The 16,843-nt window shown below is 29.6% G+C and overlaps 1 protein-coding gene across 23 annotated transcripts in view; it reads right to left on the minus strand.

Annotated features, from left to right (window-relative positions):
* The window catches only part of LOC143067974 (tubulin polyglutamylase TTLL5-like), a 57,343-nt gene that overhangs the window by 19,398 nt on the left and 21,102 nt on the right, over positions 1-16,843 (minus strand). For 4 of the 23 annotated variants that reach the window (XM_076241657.1, XM_076241668.1, XM_076241666.1 and 1 more), the window contains exons 14-26: positions 16,076-16,137; positions 15,497-15,585; positions 15,081-15,098; positions 14,537-14,563; positions 11,633-11,668; positions 10,270-10,293; positions 8,989-9,191; positions 8,209-8,271; positions 6,605-6,670; positions 4,500-4,544; positions 1,610-1,658; positions 1,096-1,189; positions 258-618 (exon numbers count right to left, since the gene is read on the minus strand). In XM_076241657.1, the coding sequence (XP_076097772.1) occupies positions 258-618; positions 1,096-1,189; positions 1,610-1,658; positions 4,500-4,544; positions 6,605-6,670; positions 8,209-8,271; positions 8,989-9,191; positions 10,270-10,293; positions 11,633-11,668; positions 14,537-14,563; positions 15,081-15,098; positions 15,497-15,585; positions 16,076-16,137 (1,137 nt within the window). Of the gene's footprint in view, positions 1-257; positions 619-1,095; positions 1,190-1,609; positions 1,659-4,499; positions 4,545-4,637; positions 4,662-6,604; positions 6,671-8,208; positions 8,272-8,988; positions 9,192-10,269; positions 10,294-11,632; positions 11,669-12,536; positions 12,570-13,149; positions 13,213-14,536; positions 14,564-15,080; positions 15,099-15,496; positions 15,586-16,075; positions 16,138-16,843 lie in introns of all 23 variants that reach the window. The other 19 variants (XM_076241658.1, XM_076241653.1, XM_076241654.1 and 16 more) reach the window with 19 other exon arrangements.

Below are 16,843 nucleotides of genomic sequence, written 5' to 3' on the forward strand. Positions count from 1 at the left end.
TTTTTTCAGATACCTGTTATTTTGGATATCATATCAGTCTCTCACAAAAAAATCTACTGCATATTTCATAAAACAGTTGATATTAATTATTAATCAGGATGAACTGGTTCTGGGGGAATAACTATGAATCAGTAGTATTCTATATAAATGAGGAAGGCTAAGGTTGTAATTCAACTATTACATAAGAAAAGTTTTAAGGTATTAACTAGACACATTATTTCCTATCCTCAAATCCTATGACAGATTTGTATTATTACCTAAGAGTACAGCCCTTCTGTAGGAGTTCTACCACATTATATCTAGGTTCTCTGGGTGGAGTTGGAGGTCGTTCCTCTTCCACAGGTATTTCTATTGGTACTTCCTTATTGACTGCTGTTTTGGTAGTTGGTGGTTTAGGGGGTTTACCTACATCACTCTGATCAGATTTTGATGCTGACTTCTCAACCTGAACTTCTACTACACTTTCTTTCTTGGTTTCATCTTTTGATTCAGACTCTTTGACTTCATCATCATTTACATCATTTTCATCATCTGACTTTTTTTCATCTTTTTCATCTTCTCCCTCTTCCTCCCCATCTTCTTCAGCCACACCTTGTGCTAATTTAGGTCGCCTTCTCGCTAGATAAAGAAAGATATTAAAATTGATGATTCCGCCATATAAACATAATATCTACATTTTTCTATGCCAAAAAAAACACAAAAAAACAAATAAAACAAACAGTGACAATGTTTATATATGTATCATCATATAAACTAGTCCTGATTGAGTAGTTGATATTTTTTCAACATGTTCAAATTGCTGTCTTGTTATTGTTGGTATTTTTTTTTAAAGAAGTCAATTATTCATTTAAAATCTTCACAAATTAAATACTATATTTCTTCCATATTTCAAGTTAAATTACAACAAAACTTTATAGCTAAACATAATAATTTGATTGCAGGAGATTTTTGACAATGGTAAATTTAGCTTATACTACTGCTTATTATGACTATTATCAGCATTATTGTTGCAGAAAAATAATGGCCATATTTTGCTAACCAACATTTGCACAAACTAGATATGAATTTCAGACATCATATCTATAAATTAAATACCTTTTCTCCTTCTGCGTCTGCCACGTCTACCAGATCCTAACTTCCTTTCATACTGTCTAGTCCTTAGTATTGCCTGAGCATAACATTCAGCATACTAAAATTTAGATAAATATTTTATATAAGTTCAAAAAAGTACATGAATGTACATGTAAAATAAATTAGCAATGTTTGTTGCTTATATAAAGATAATTCTTCTTCAAATATAAAATATAAAGAGCCATTCTCTGTATGAAAATGATAGGAGGGCTAAATTATAGTTTGTACTTCGCTTTTCTGAGGTTTAGTTGGACATATTGACTCTACTTGCCATCTGAAATTTGTTTAGCCTATTATGATTTGATTACAACTGAACACGAAAAAATCTACTTTGACTTTGCAGTCCTGCATTTTTGTGTTCTATTGTATATCTAATATCTTATTCACATATATAAACAGCTGCAGAAAACATTGGCATGTTGTTCTATTTTTCGAGAAAATATGTTTATGCTCTGAAAAGTTATTGAACATATCTTACCTCAGAATCTGACTTGATAGATGTACCACTAAGTGAGGAATATGCACTTCTGTAAAAATAAATAAATCGAATATTTCACTCAAATGAATATTTGAACATGAAAAGACACAGACATTTTTAAAAGAAATCATGAACCATACTTTCCTTTGGTTTGAGACAAATCTTCTTCAACGTTGACGAACAGGCATCACATGTATGTGTGATAATTAAATCAAATTCATTGTATTTCATAAACATACTATAACTATTTACAAGCATAAAGAACAATAGTAATCTGCTGAAATAGAAACTAGATTGCAGGAAGATAGGGGTCTGAATTCACACCAATAATTTTTTTTAGGACTTTGCCAAAATGTAGTTTATATCATGTTGTTTTTAAATACCAAAAAACATAGGGGTCTTGAAGCTTCTTAACAAGCAACTGGTTGAGCAAAATAATTTTGTAAAGATTTAATTTACATGGTATAACTTCTGTGTGAACAGACAGAAAACTAACAGACAGAATTTTAAAATATTCAAAGATAGTTATTAGAATGTGCTCTCAGATTATAGAAAGACAAAATTTTATTAAGATGAAAGGAAATGAATAACATTCCATGTGATGGTGATGCATTCTTATGCAATTCAAACTTTTAACTGTTCTTTTTTCATGTCATTCAGCTGAAATGTGTCAAACAGTATTTTATTACGGTGGGAGTAGTGTTAACTTACAAAATAACTCTATTACAAAGAAATTTCCCAGACAATATTTACATGCTACAAATGTACAATGACTGCTAACTCTTCATGTATCTTCACAACAACAATGATAATAGAGGTATATCACTTGTAAAACCCACCGAGGTTTTCACTTGGTAATAAAAATAAACTGTTGACACATAGATATGTCTAGCTTTTTAAAATTTTGATAGTAAAACACAAATGTTGAAAGTGAAATGACAATATCTAAACATGTAAACCATGCAAAACATTCAAAGTCAATGAACCATGACTAAAGGGACAGGGCACAATCACCTCCATGGAAAAAGAAATGTCAATAATTATAAAACTGCATACCAAATACCATGTACTTTTCATAAGTTCTAAATTTTCACTTGTGTAGTACGCAAAAGTTAAAGTCAATGATATATACGATGAACCATGATGGATCATGATGATAGGGGCCATATGATCTTTGTGGAAATGAGACTTGCAAATGCTTATAAAACTGCATACCAAATACCATTTACTTAACATAAGTGGTTCATCTTAAACTAATCTAATCACAAACTCTGAAACTGTGGGAAACATTAAAGGTCAATGCTTCATGACTGAGGGGAGGAGCAAAATAATAACCATGGAAATAAGATGTGCTATACTTAAGATCATGGACCTTCCTCTAGTGGAACCCCATCAACTGACCTATGCAAGACAAAAAATGTGGGTTGTGTAACAATGAAGGTTTAACTGTCTAATGTACTGAGGACACAGGAATAATGCAAAAAAAAAAATACCTGGCCTAATCGTAAACATAAATGCATTTACTATTTGAATTTGTCTTAGCTACTGGACAGATCTATCAAAAGACTAATATACTAAATGTACTAAATTTAATTTATTTATAAGACATATTTTTTAATTATTCTCTCTTACAAGCTTGTTATGTATGGTTAACATGGTATACACGAAACAGACAGAGTTGAAGAACATGACAAAAAGGAGCTATCAAAATCTGAAAGTAACCAATAATAATAGCGTAGACAAAGACAAATAGAATGAAATTCAAAACAGTGTGGCTGTGGCCATTGATTGACACATTAAATTCATCCATTGACTGGGACAATTTAGGTGAACGTTTGTATGTAACGACCACTGCTCACTATGTACTTTTTAAAGACACTTAAACTATGGGGTCACCAAAGGTTCTCAACACCTTAATAAAGTAATTCGAAAAATTAATCAGAAATAAAACACGATGTTTTGATTTATATCAATTATATAAATCAAAACATAAAGGTTATTCCTGATTAATTTTTCGAATTATTTTATAATTAAAGGCGCTAAGAAACCTTTGGTGACCCCACAGTTTAAATGTCTATCGTAGGTACGTCGTGAACAGTGGTCGTTACATACAAACGTTCACGTAATTTGTCCCAGTCAATGGATGAATTTAATGTGTCAATCAATGGCCACAGCCACACTGTTTTGAATTTCATTCTATAGCCTCACAACATAGAAAAGGACAGAACCAGAAATATAAACCCATAGGTCAGATGAATAAATAATTGGATAAAGTTCAAAGAAGACATTAAATGTATCATTTAACCTGTGATAAGCATAGTTGTCTCATTTTCAATCATACCACTTATCCTTGTTTCTTTAGCAGTTCTTTTTCATTCTTAAATACTGGTACCAATAGTGTGTCTATTTTCTAACACTTGACATAAGCTTAATAGCTGTTGTGACAGTCTAGTCAATGCAATAAATAATTATAAATATGTTGATGTCCATTTTTTTTTTTTTAAAGAAAACAAACAATTTCAGGGTCTACATTAAAACATTTCTTAACTATACCTTTATATCAAAGATGCTCTTTTGTTTGAAAATAATGTACAATGATTTTTTTTTTCGGTATATAAAATTTTTTCTTAGTCAACTTCCAATTTACATTTCTTTACAAATACGTCATCAAGTACTTTATTTGATCCAGTTACTCTCGAGTGAAATAAGTTCATAAAAGAGTGGAATAGCTACAACTAGGAATATAAACGTAATGGTAGTATAAAATTATACCTAATATATATATAACAACATATTATATCCACCAAGAATAAAAGCTAAAGCATAATAATAAGAAACATCTACACGTCATAACTAAATATACTGTCGACTACAAACTCAAAATATTTACCGCAAATACTGCAACTTATTACATGCAAGAAATTTATGGTGTTTGCTGAAAGAATGTGAATCAGTTATAAATGAACAGAAGATAATGTGAGTATGCGTCTAAATTTAGATCTGTTGATTGGTGGAAGTATTTACTTACTTTGAGCGGAAAATAGAAGAAATTCTGAAAATCAATTCACACTGATGAAGCTAATGCATGTTTTACTTGTATGTCACAAGTAAGTATACTAATATTTTGCACAAATCACTCCACATGCTTAATTAATTTGTATGTTGATCATGGAAAGCTGTTACCATTAGTAAAATCCAATTGAATTGATTTATGATGTTCAGTATCAAACTGATAACATGCAAACAACAAAAAATTGTTCAAAAACACAACTTTTCTTTCTTACTATACTTTCAGTTGATCAAATTTACTATATTATGATGGAAATATATAATTGAGCATACATTAGGGAACTATCAGTAAGAGAAAAAAGTACCATGTGCTTTTTATGAATTTTGAAATATGTTACCATTATTACTACAAAACTTGGCATAGAAAACAATTATCTGATTTTATCTATCATAATTGATTACTGTTGCCCTCTTGTTTTAAATTTTACAACTACTACACTTGTCGAAAACCAGTATATCTACATGTGAAACTGGGATATTTTCTCAGTATTTTTTTATTTCATATTTTCCAACATAATATAGTATTTGATTTACATGCTACTAGCAAAATATCTATTCAGTTCTAGTAATTACCTTGGGTCATATCTGAAAAGTACCAATTTATCTGTTATTTATAAGATCTTTAAACAACACTGCTTTATTTACCCTCTAATGCAGTGACATTGGTAAAATGCAAGTCAACTGTTATGTATGGATATTGGGTTTATACAGTTTAAAATCAAGGAGTTTATTTTGCATTTAATGTAAATCCAACAGAAAGATTTTTTATAAAAGTTTGACTGTGTGTGAGCAATATAAATAATCAAATATTTAGTGTATAAATTTTATATAGTGGGGTACATAGTACACATGTAGAACCTTGACAGCTTATATATCAAAGATCATATGAATTTAATATCATACAATGAAAAAAAATAGCAGAGATATGTTTGCCAATTTGAAAAGAATTTGCCAAATTGAAAGATTCCGGTAATTTAACATATATCTTGCTAAAAATAAGAAGCTCAATAAATATAATTGGTCTTTCATAAGTGCTCCTTTAACAAATCTTATCAAATAAAAAAATTTCGGAACAATAAAATAGAACTCAAGTGTAGTTTACTGATTGTAACAAAGTAACAACTGCTTCAATAACTGGGTCCATATTCTATTCTGGATATTAATGCTAAAGATACTTATCATCAATGATTTATTTTAGAACTAATTCTGAAACTGACCTCAAATACAACCGTAACTTTCAGTATTGTTTACGATGACAGTGTTATTGACCTCAACTGTGAGTTAAACCTTTTTCTGCAGCTTCATTGAGGGTACAACAAAAAACTGATAGGACAAATACTGATTCATTACTTGGTATTTAAGCCATCAAAGTTAAACTTTGAACAAAAAACACCAAAAAAAATATCCCTTTTGCTATGTTATGCATAAACTACTATGCTGTGAATTGTATATTCCTGTATAAAAAATCAGCATGTGCAAATGTGAAAAATATTATTACCACAGACTGGAAACCAATATCTTCATCTCATACCAAATAACTTAAGATTTTAAAAAAGTTTCTGGCAAACCCCATAATTTTGTTGATTGGATAAAATTCAAGACAGGGTCTCCCAAATAAATCTTTTACCAGCATGTAAAATTTATTGTCAGAAAAATCTATGTATGCAAAAAGGCTCATTTTCACATAAACATTTTTTTTGGGTCAGATATGTACAAATGTATATTAATGCAGAAAGATACTCATTTTAGTCAGTACCTATTTGAACCATCTAATTAAATTTATATTTTTGGCTAAGAATATCCAATATCTATATAAATATATTACACTAAAATTTGAAAATGTTTTGAAGATATTGGTAGCCCAATTTAAATCAACCCTTCAGATGTAATAAAGACCAAGCAGTAAGAACTAATATAAAGACATACTTAGCTCTAGCACCAACAGATGTGGTCCCAGATCTACCACTGGAAGATACACCACTAGTCTTATGTCTAAAAAAAAACCAGAATTATCCATTATGAATAAATACAGACACTAGTATTCATATGTTTGTTTCTATTTTTATTATCGCAAATTTAGAATTGTTTGCAATCTTTTAATTATTGAGTAAATTGTGAGAAATTTTTAATTTTGATAGCATTATTGTATTTTTTAGGACGCAATAAGTTTTCTCACATGTTCTCCTTTGTTTAACAGCTGCAGTAAATAATGTGCACAGGAAAATTTCTGAATTCATAGTTATTAAATTATATTTATGAAACTAAAATCTTTACTTGTGAGCAGTGTTCTCCCCAGGCCGTTTTAGCGTTATCCCAATTTCCTGATGTTCTATTGCACTGACGGCAGCACTATCCAACGCAAGCGTGTCGCTATAATTTTTTCGTAGTTTTTCAAATTTCCAGCTTATTTTTCACTTCGGATCACGTGATCGACTGGTTTACTATTTCTGAATGAATTATTTCCGTTGTATTAAGTAACTCCACGGGACCAGTCTAATAAATTTTACAAAAGATCAAAATAAATAAAGATTTCAACATTGACATCTATTTTTTTAATTAAAAGAATATATAGAGGCATATATGGTTGAAATGAGATGAAATAAATTGACCGCATTTCCCAACGACACTCACAAACTTATTTTACAACCTTGGATCAAACGATGATTTTAAAAACGATCAAACACAGGGGTTTGTTACAATTTGCCGGATTTACTATCCATACGAAACCCGAAAATGAGCAAGTCTTTGAAGTATTAATTATCACCTATTCAAACTAATAATTGTTTAGTCAGCAATTCTACAGTAATGAATTTTTCCATTTGAAAACAATTGAGAGGATATGATTAGAAAAAACAAACCCCAAGCTAATACCAGACTTGAGAAATTCACTTTCTCAATGTCCAGCTTTGGAGAAGCCATATGAATATTATAAAACATTAAGGTAAGAAAAATGAGAAATCATTATGCTAAAAAATGTCAATTCCTGTCAAACATCGTAAGGTTAACAGTACAATGTTACAGTGGGTTTCAAAACCAAACACAACAGCTGACAATGACTTTCATTGATTTTATTGTTGGTCCTACATGTTCTACAACATCACCTGTTAGTGCTAAGCAATCTTCACATAGGCAGTCATGGAAAAAGACTTCTCCTTGGGTTTATACACAGATAATATGAGGATTATATGAATTTACAGTGGAGAAAAAAAGACTCTTCTATATCCAGACAATAACATTAACAAACAAAGGGGTAACTTCCATGAGCATGATGAGGACATCATTACAAGAGAAAACATCAATAGCATAATATAAGAAAAACACATTACAAATCAATTACAAACAAACCGCGGGCCGAGACAAAGTTACTGAGAATTGTCAAAAATTACACGCTTACCACAGCGCTATCCAAAAATCCTGGGGAGAACACAGGTGAGAACACAAAAATTCAATTAAAATTCCAAAATGCAATATAATATTACAGTATAAAAGTCATATATTTATTTTTCTGTATAAGAACTGTTCATAGATACCTTTCTGGATATAATCTTTGATGAACCATCAAGTTATTGGTGGTGTTAAACTGTAAAAAATTCCTGAAAAACAACAAAGTTAAATATTTGGTGAACAATTTTGACTGTTTCATACATTTCAATTATTTAGCTGAAATAAGTTATTTGCAGCTGACATTTACCCTAAAATTATGGACTAATGATGGCAACTATTTATCTATTATTGTAAAAAAATTTCAATACAAGATTCTGTCATTTACTTTTGTGTCAATAGACAACTGTATGTACATGCCAAGGCTCCAGGTTAAAGACTGTACTTTGACCTTAAATGGTTTATTTTAACAAATTGTGACTTGGATGGAGAGTTTTCTCATTGGCACTCATACCAAATCTTCTTATATCTATTGAATACTTTTTTCAAGAGAAATAACATCACCCTACAGGTATTATTAACCCTTTCCTCCATGGGATTTGTTTTTTTTACACACTTGATTCGCATAGGATTTTTTCAATAAAAAAAATTCATCAGGTTTAAAGTATTAATGCATTGCAAAAACAAATATTTCATCAATAAAATTTCAGTCAGATATTCTCATGAATATCCTTTGTATATTGGATACAATTGTTTTTTAGTCTGATAAAATTTGTTCATAGGCAATACGTTTTGACTGAGGCACTACACAGGCGTCGAAAGGCGTCATTATGGAGTAAAGGGGGTGGCGTCAAAAGGCGTCATTATGGAGGAAAGGGTTAAGAAATGTCCTGATTTTAATTACACGAAAAAGTAGAGTTACTACTTACGTATAGATATCCCACGAATCAGCCGTAGGGAATATTCTCACATAGCCTCCTTTCCTTTGATCCTCCTCTTTGATTCTTCTGAGAATTTTTATTTCATCACTATTTAGTCCTGCCATTCCTTTGTTAGCATTGCTATTTTGATTCTTGTCCCCTTTATTACTTCCTCCTCCTGTACTTGAAGCTGACTGAGGTCGCTGTCGTTGCTGAAAAGAAATATGTTTAAAATTATAAGTATATTAAGTTTGAAATTTGTCATAATAACACCCTTCCTTGAAAAAAAAAGGATAATTTTTCAACATGCAAATATACCCATAAATAAGTGCAAAAGTCAAAATACTATAAAACATTGAAACAGATACAATTATTGGCAGATACCACTGAGTTCCTTATATTTTAATCTGAAATGGAAATGAGTAATGTTAACTTATTTATCATGCAGTTATAAAAGCTGTTTTACAGTTTCAATGTCTTCCTAAAATGGATGGTAATCTAAAGCTCCACTTTACACCAATTTGTTAGTTACTAATACATAAACTAAATCAACCAACAGTTTGACAACAGTACTATAAGTTCTTGTAAGTAGCTGTCTGCAACGAGCCAACATCTTGCTAACAGGCTAAGCGTCATAGATGTACACTAATTGTCTAACTCTATGTAAATCCTGGAAATTTTCCAAGGGAACTATAAAAGCCCTTTAAAAAAGCTTTAAAAAGAATGTATAAAAGGTGCTTCTTAAATACCTATAACTATTTGCCATTAAGAAAAGTCATATCTTATATGCACATAATGTAATTTTATTAACTATGATAAAGGACAAGAAAAATATATAAGAAATTGCTAAAAAAAAATTGGCTTGGACTCCCAAAAGTCTGCAAAGTTCTTAATCTTTCAGTTATTTTGGGACCCTATCAACAATACAATTAAATAATAGAGCATGCAGAAGGAAACAGCCTATTAGATAATTCACTCCACAGGTTTATTGATTAATTTTAGTTCTGCATCATTTGATCATAAGCCATATACCATGTGTTTGTAATTGCATATTTGAAGTGAATATATTTGATATTAAAAAAATTCTCACTCTTCTGTGACAAATAACGAAAATGGAATAAACCACTCAATCTATATCCCACCAGAATCCTTAAAATCAAATAATTTGATAAATGCACCACAAACAATAAACTTTTGTTTCCCGTTAAATGATCAAAATGAGAAAACAATAACACCATGTCTGCTTAAATATTAGCCCAAATGTTACAGAACTTCTATCAATGTACAAACCCTCAGTAACTGATACCAAGAATCCTGAAATATAACAACTTTCCACTTCAATAACACTTTCTTCTACTTGAATATGTATCCGTTCTTCTCTTTAAAAAGTTCAGACATATGTTTCCTATGCATTTCAAATACATTCTATTCTTCACAAATTATTTTTACTTTGATTGAAAAAATGTAAATAAACAGGCAAATTTTAATCACATAATTTCTTATTGTGAATCTCATTTGTGAGAAAATAGTTTATATTTTGCAATACTGTTAGTTCATCTATACTGGTTTATAATAAATTTAAAAAAAAAAGGCAAACCAAAATGTTGCTTCTTAATCAAATTGTTCACAGTTTATGTTCATCAAAATCAGTGAAAGGAGGGAATTTTCATGATACGAGGAAAAAAAAACACAATACATATGTTACAAATTTAAAATTTTGTGAGCATATATAATAATTGTTAACTTAAGTAAAAAATACTTCAAACTTGATTCTTTATCTGTGCAGTATTAAACTGGTTATATTTTTGCTCCATGTAGCTTAGTTTCATAAAAAATATATTTTCACAATATGTTTTCTAATGTTGTCTGTTTAAAACACTCAATTTCAGTTAATACCAATCTATGAAAAGCAACAATTGAAATAATATAGGAAGTAACAATTCAAAGCATATTTGAATGCTTACAGATCATTATTTCACAGTCTTCTTAATTTTACATTACAGTAATAAAATAAAATTTATAATTCAATAAAATTTCATAAAGAATTAATTCAATCATCATTCTGATTATTTTGTTCTAAAGCTCCACTGATTACAGTGATTTGATGAGTATGAAATGACATGTGTTTTAGTTCAGGTAATGCTAGTCTCTCTTCATACTATGGACTTTTCTGGGTTCTATATACTAAGAAAGAAATATATCATTATCAAAATGTTTAAAATGGTGACTTTTACTTAAAATATAATAACATAAAAATATTTAGAACACTTCTCTAGTTTGTGGAATCTGTGTAATTAAATAGAAAATTTATAACAAAGTCAGTTTGTTCCTTATTCAACTTCATGATGGTGGCTACTAAAGCACCACAATTAATCAAGTTTTTAAATAAATCAATTTAGAGACAAAATGAGTAATGTTTCATTTAAGAATGAGGTAAAATTTGAATACAGCCGTGATACACATACCTTTTTGTTTGCTTGAAATGTATCAGTAAAATATCTGTATTTTTTAATTCTATAAGTAATAAGTGGTATTTTGTTTAATAAAAATAAAACATTTCCCATTTTAAGCTAAAATTTCAAGAACAACAAAATGTGTATGAAGAGAGACACGTTTTATGATATTACAAAACACCAGAGGTCACATGACTTACCACATTGGTAGCAGATGAAGGGCGATATCGTGCTGACTGGAAATAAATTGTGGGTTAAAATAAGCAACTGTTATAATGCATGTGAATTAATTAAGCAAAAATAATCTATAACCACAATTTAAACAAAATAACCCAAAAGCTTTGCAATGTTTTTAAGCATTTTAAAGACTTTTTGTTTAACAAAAAAACTAAAACAAACTCTGATGAGACAAAAACAAAAACATAACGACAGCCTAACTGAATAGACATCTTTAACACCTCAAAGGATGTATTGTCTGCTAACAGAGCATTGTTAAAGTGTGACTCGTTCATTTTAAGACAGAGTTCCTTGCTTCTGTTCTCCTAGAAACTCTTTTTATGCCTATCGCTGATAGGGTTTGGTGTCTACAGAACATCATACTCCACTCTCTCATTAACATTTTCTTGTGCAATGAACCATGAAATCTGGGTCAAAATCATTCTGGCATGGATTATTAGACGTTAACATCATAATAAACATGCACACCAAGTTTATATCTGTAAAACATTGCCTCATGACAACAGAATAAAAGATGTGCAAGGATTCAAGCTGACAAACAAAAAATGCTTGACAACAAAAAAATCCTTAAATTGGCATGTGTGGTCAAATTATAGAATCATCAATTATTTACTCATGTCATGGCTGTCAAAAGAGTTTTCTTAATGTTTTATTTTCTAAAAAATTTCCAATTGATTCAAACTGTTTAAATAAATCTAACCATGCATGAAGTATTTAGTATAGGAACAACAACAATATTGCCCATTTTTACTTTCCATATAATGATAATATACCATGATGATAACAGAATGCTACATGTATTGACATTGTTAACTTGGTTAACATGAAACAATTATTATCATAAACACAAAAACAAACAATATTTACACTATTGTATGCATCTCTGGCCATTCTCACTGACTGTAATAGGCAAATATATTTCTCAAACATGTGCAAACACACTGCTATGCTGACAAACATTTCATATAAATAATATACCCTAGTATATACTTGAACTCAGAACACAACACCAAGCAAAGTAGAAATTGTATTGTGTACCAAAGCCTTAGCTTTCAAAGAAATTCTACATCAAATAATCCCAAGAAACTTTTCATTTCATAAATATTGTTTCTTATTAATGTCGAAGGCTTTTTTTTTTATCTAATCAGTCGAAGTTATTTATCGTGAAATTCTTAATATTCTAATATTTTTGCCACCCAATGTGTCTTAAAAACTGTTATTGAAGTAGAACTTCCATATTTGTCATGCTAATCAATAGATTTAATTTCCCCATAAGGACAAATGAAAAAATTGTGAGTTCAACATCTTATCAGTTGTTTGTAATTTTTGTTTTAATCAGCCTCATTTCATATGGTTTTTGAAATAAAAAATCTGCCCCTTCCAAAATACATTTGAGATATGTTATCAACAAAATTGCTAATACTTATAAAATGTTTCTTAGTATTAATCAGTGTACCAAAGATTTAAACAATGAGTCTACCGAATTATTATCTTCCTTCGGTTCTAACAACTTATCAGCAGAGAGTCTCCACTTCCTTCTATCCTGTGTATCAATATAAACACAAAAGCTCTTTTGATTCTATCCAATAAATGTATCTATATATATATATTAAAGACTAAAGCTCTGGTTTAAGAAGTATAGAAAAGTAAAGCTAATATTTCTGCATGCAAAAATTGATAAAACATGCATGTCTATGTATTAACATCTATATTTCTACATATGTTTAAAATATCTCCTAAGAGATAAATGCTTTTGACTTTTTAGTTGTCAGTTAGCAATTGTGTTGTAGTAGGTTTTAACAAAAATAATTCTTTAAAAATAAATGCAATTATGCAAAATATAGCCACAATGGAGAAAAACAAAGAAATTAGACCAGTTTGTCCCATTTTGCCATTGCATTATCAATATTTCTTGGACTTAAAAAGTTTTGGATGTCCCATTGGTATCTTACGACTCTATTTTCATCATTAAATTTAGAACATATCTTTAATCAAGGCATTTAAACAAAGTAACCAGAGGGAAGCCAATCAATTTTGAAATGGATTGTATATATATACTATAGAAAATGATTTTTCATGACAATACCCTATTTCAGGTTAAACTTTGAAGATAGTCGGCAGTAGGAGTCATTTATATGTGCCTCCATTCAGTAGGAGATAAATGGAACAGCCATGAACACAAAGATATCAACAGAAGAATTCATTTATATGTGCCTTCATTCAGTGTGGGTTAAATGGAACAGCTGTAGGCACTTAAGAATCAAATGCTAATTTAGTGTTAAAGTATTGACCAGAGTACATTTTGTATGTACAGAAATATATAAAATGTTTTAAGTTAACGAAATTAGAAATACAACTTATTGCACTGTTAACCAGAGAAGAAAGAATTTATAATCATAACTAAGTTGGAGATTTGAAACAGATAGTCATGCAAAAAACATGAGATCTTTTAGACCTAAACTGTTATATAAATGTCAGTAGGTCATGGGATATCAAGAAGATACTGTTTAATAACATTCAAATTAAAGAGGTTGAAATAAGGGGGGAGAGGTGCTGAAATCATATCACAAATTAAAGAAAACATTCGTGCAACAAACTTGCTACATAATAGAATTTCTTAATTATTATACAGTAATACATGTTACTCAATCAGATACATCAAAATGTGTAATATACTGTATGTATCAGTTGGTTATTTTGGGGTTTTTCTTAACAAAAGTTGAATTTTGTGACTCTTTATTATAAAAGCTAAGAAAAAAGAATGAAGTACTATTGAAAAGCAGCATGTAAGTTTTTCAATTTGATATATCTGATTTGCAAGTCAGAGTAAAAGTTATATAGAAACATAGTCTATATAGGCCTCTCACCGTTATTTTTCCAGTTATTCTTTCTTTCTGGCAATTCAGAACAATTAAAATAAATTACCTGAGCATTACTTTTTTTTAATGTATTCAACTTATCACTTTTATAAGAAAATTCAATTCTCATTAATACCATAACATAAAGAAGTAAATGTTTCAACTTAGGCTGTTACACAAGAAAACATTTAAACATTGCAAAATGTTGAAATTGTATGGTTTGGTTTTTATGGGAGTGGGGTGGGTGTAGGATGAAAGATAAAATATCAATACAATAACATGCATATTTTTCAATATTTTTAAAATGAAATTATAAACATGTATCCATTTTTTATTTTTTTTCTACTTCAAATAAAATATCATTAAGATATGAAAGATTTAATATCCCGATTTTTATTCACTTAATGGTTTCCCCTTACAACACAGCAAGAGCAGAATATTGATTACTGTGGCATAAATGTTACTTGGCTCTATACAGCTAATACTAAGCCATTTTAATTGACAGAAATTCTATACCATTAGAGCCAATAATGTTTAGCTTGAAAGAACTTACCCTTAAGGCCTCAAATAACTGAAGTCAATCCATAATGTATTTATTTTGAAAGAAATTTCGTATCAAATCTATTTTTAAATATAAACAACATTTTAATACTTTATTTTTCTGCTTTCAATTTAAAATTTTAAACTATCCTAAATATTCAGCTTTTACCATAATGATCCTAACTATTGCTCATATGCATTAACTCAGGAAAAAAACATGCAGAAAATAAAATATCAGTAATTTAAATTGACTGCAACTAGAAATCCTATTTTCAATATCAAATTATTTTGATTAGGAACTAGCTATGTGCGCTAAAATGATCAGTGACAAACCACTTCATCTTGTACAGTGTAAGGTTTGTAAAACCTATAGGTTAATTTTATGTTTCTACTACAAATGATAGCATGTCAGTGTTAAAATGTTCTTACTTTTGCTCTGGCTCCCATCTTGGAGGACACATCTTGATTTCTTCTGCTCTGTTGTAAAGTTCTCATCATAGGATCATGACAAACAATTCCTTCAAAGATAATATTTGTTAAATGATAATGACTTCAAAGATAATATTTGTTAAATGATAATGACTTCATAATATATAATTTTTTCATTGATGTTTCATGATATAAAATGAAATTTCATGCATACATTTCATGTCTCTGCTTTTCTTTTTAAATGCACTATTTTTGTTCAGAGTTCACCTTTTTTAACCATATTTTCTAAATTGATGGTAAATATTTTAGTGTCAAAAGTATCACATTGAGTAAGATGCTGGTGGTTGAATTGTCCAATATTTTTGTAAATAATGGTATCCTCTTAATAAATAATATAGATAAAGTGTCAGTTTTATGTGTTATAAGTACTGGGAACAAAAAAAGAAACAGAAATATTAATTTTCATTGATGAATATATCATTGACCTATTGTAATTTTGCAAATTTAAATAAATGGCAGCTACCCTGGAGGATAACGCTCTAGAAATGTTACTGAAGCTGTTAACAGATTTATACTAACCTGACATGCTCAGTAAATCTGAGATCATATTTGTTTTTATCTTGGAGTCCAAAGGGGAATCACTAGAAAGAAAGAAAAAAAAGAATACACTAAGTTGTCAGTTAGTGAGTAGAAAACTGCCAAGAAGAATATTAATCATGATCAAATGTATCCAATGAAATACAAAATAAGCACAATAGACCTATTACTATGAACACTTATAAAATTCTTATTTTATCAAATCATAAAACAAGAAAATCCTTTTGAACAATTTTACGCATCATATGTCATTCTGTGTTTCAATAATTTATGTTTGTTGCTGTATGAAAATTAAAAATTAAGTATTATATATACCATGCTATTTACGAGTTAACATATTTCAACGACGAATCTGTAGGATGAGTTCGTTTAAATATGTTAATGAGTAAGGCGTAGTGTATATGTTGTGTAACATCATTGAAAAGTGGCCTGATGATTTTTTATCCAATAAAAAAAACAGTGGGAGTGTCGTTCTAGCCCGCTGCTTAGCGCGCTCACGAGAAATTGATCCAGACAATTTTTCGAAAATCAGTCGGTTCATTCATTGATAACATGTCTAAGAATGGCCATGAAATTTGAAGGCATAGATTTTAATTAAGGATATTGCTGGAACCAAGGACATAGAATTATCTTGATTTAAGTTCACTTGATTATCTGGGGCCTGAGAATTTTTAGAACAAAATAATACGGCTCTGATTTGTCATAAAAAAAAATCTTAAAAAAAGATTTTCCCAAACCAATATGTATTGC

Source organism: Mytilus galloprovincialis, chromosome 3 (assembly GCF_965363235.1).
Source record: "Mytilus galloprovincialis chromosome 3, xbMytGall1.hap1.1, whole genome shotgun sequence".
NCBI lineage: Eukaryota > Metazoa > Mollusca > Bivalvia > Mytilida > Mytilidae > Mytilus > Mytilus galloprovincialis.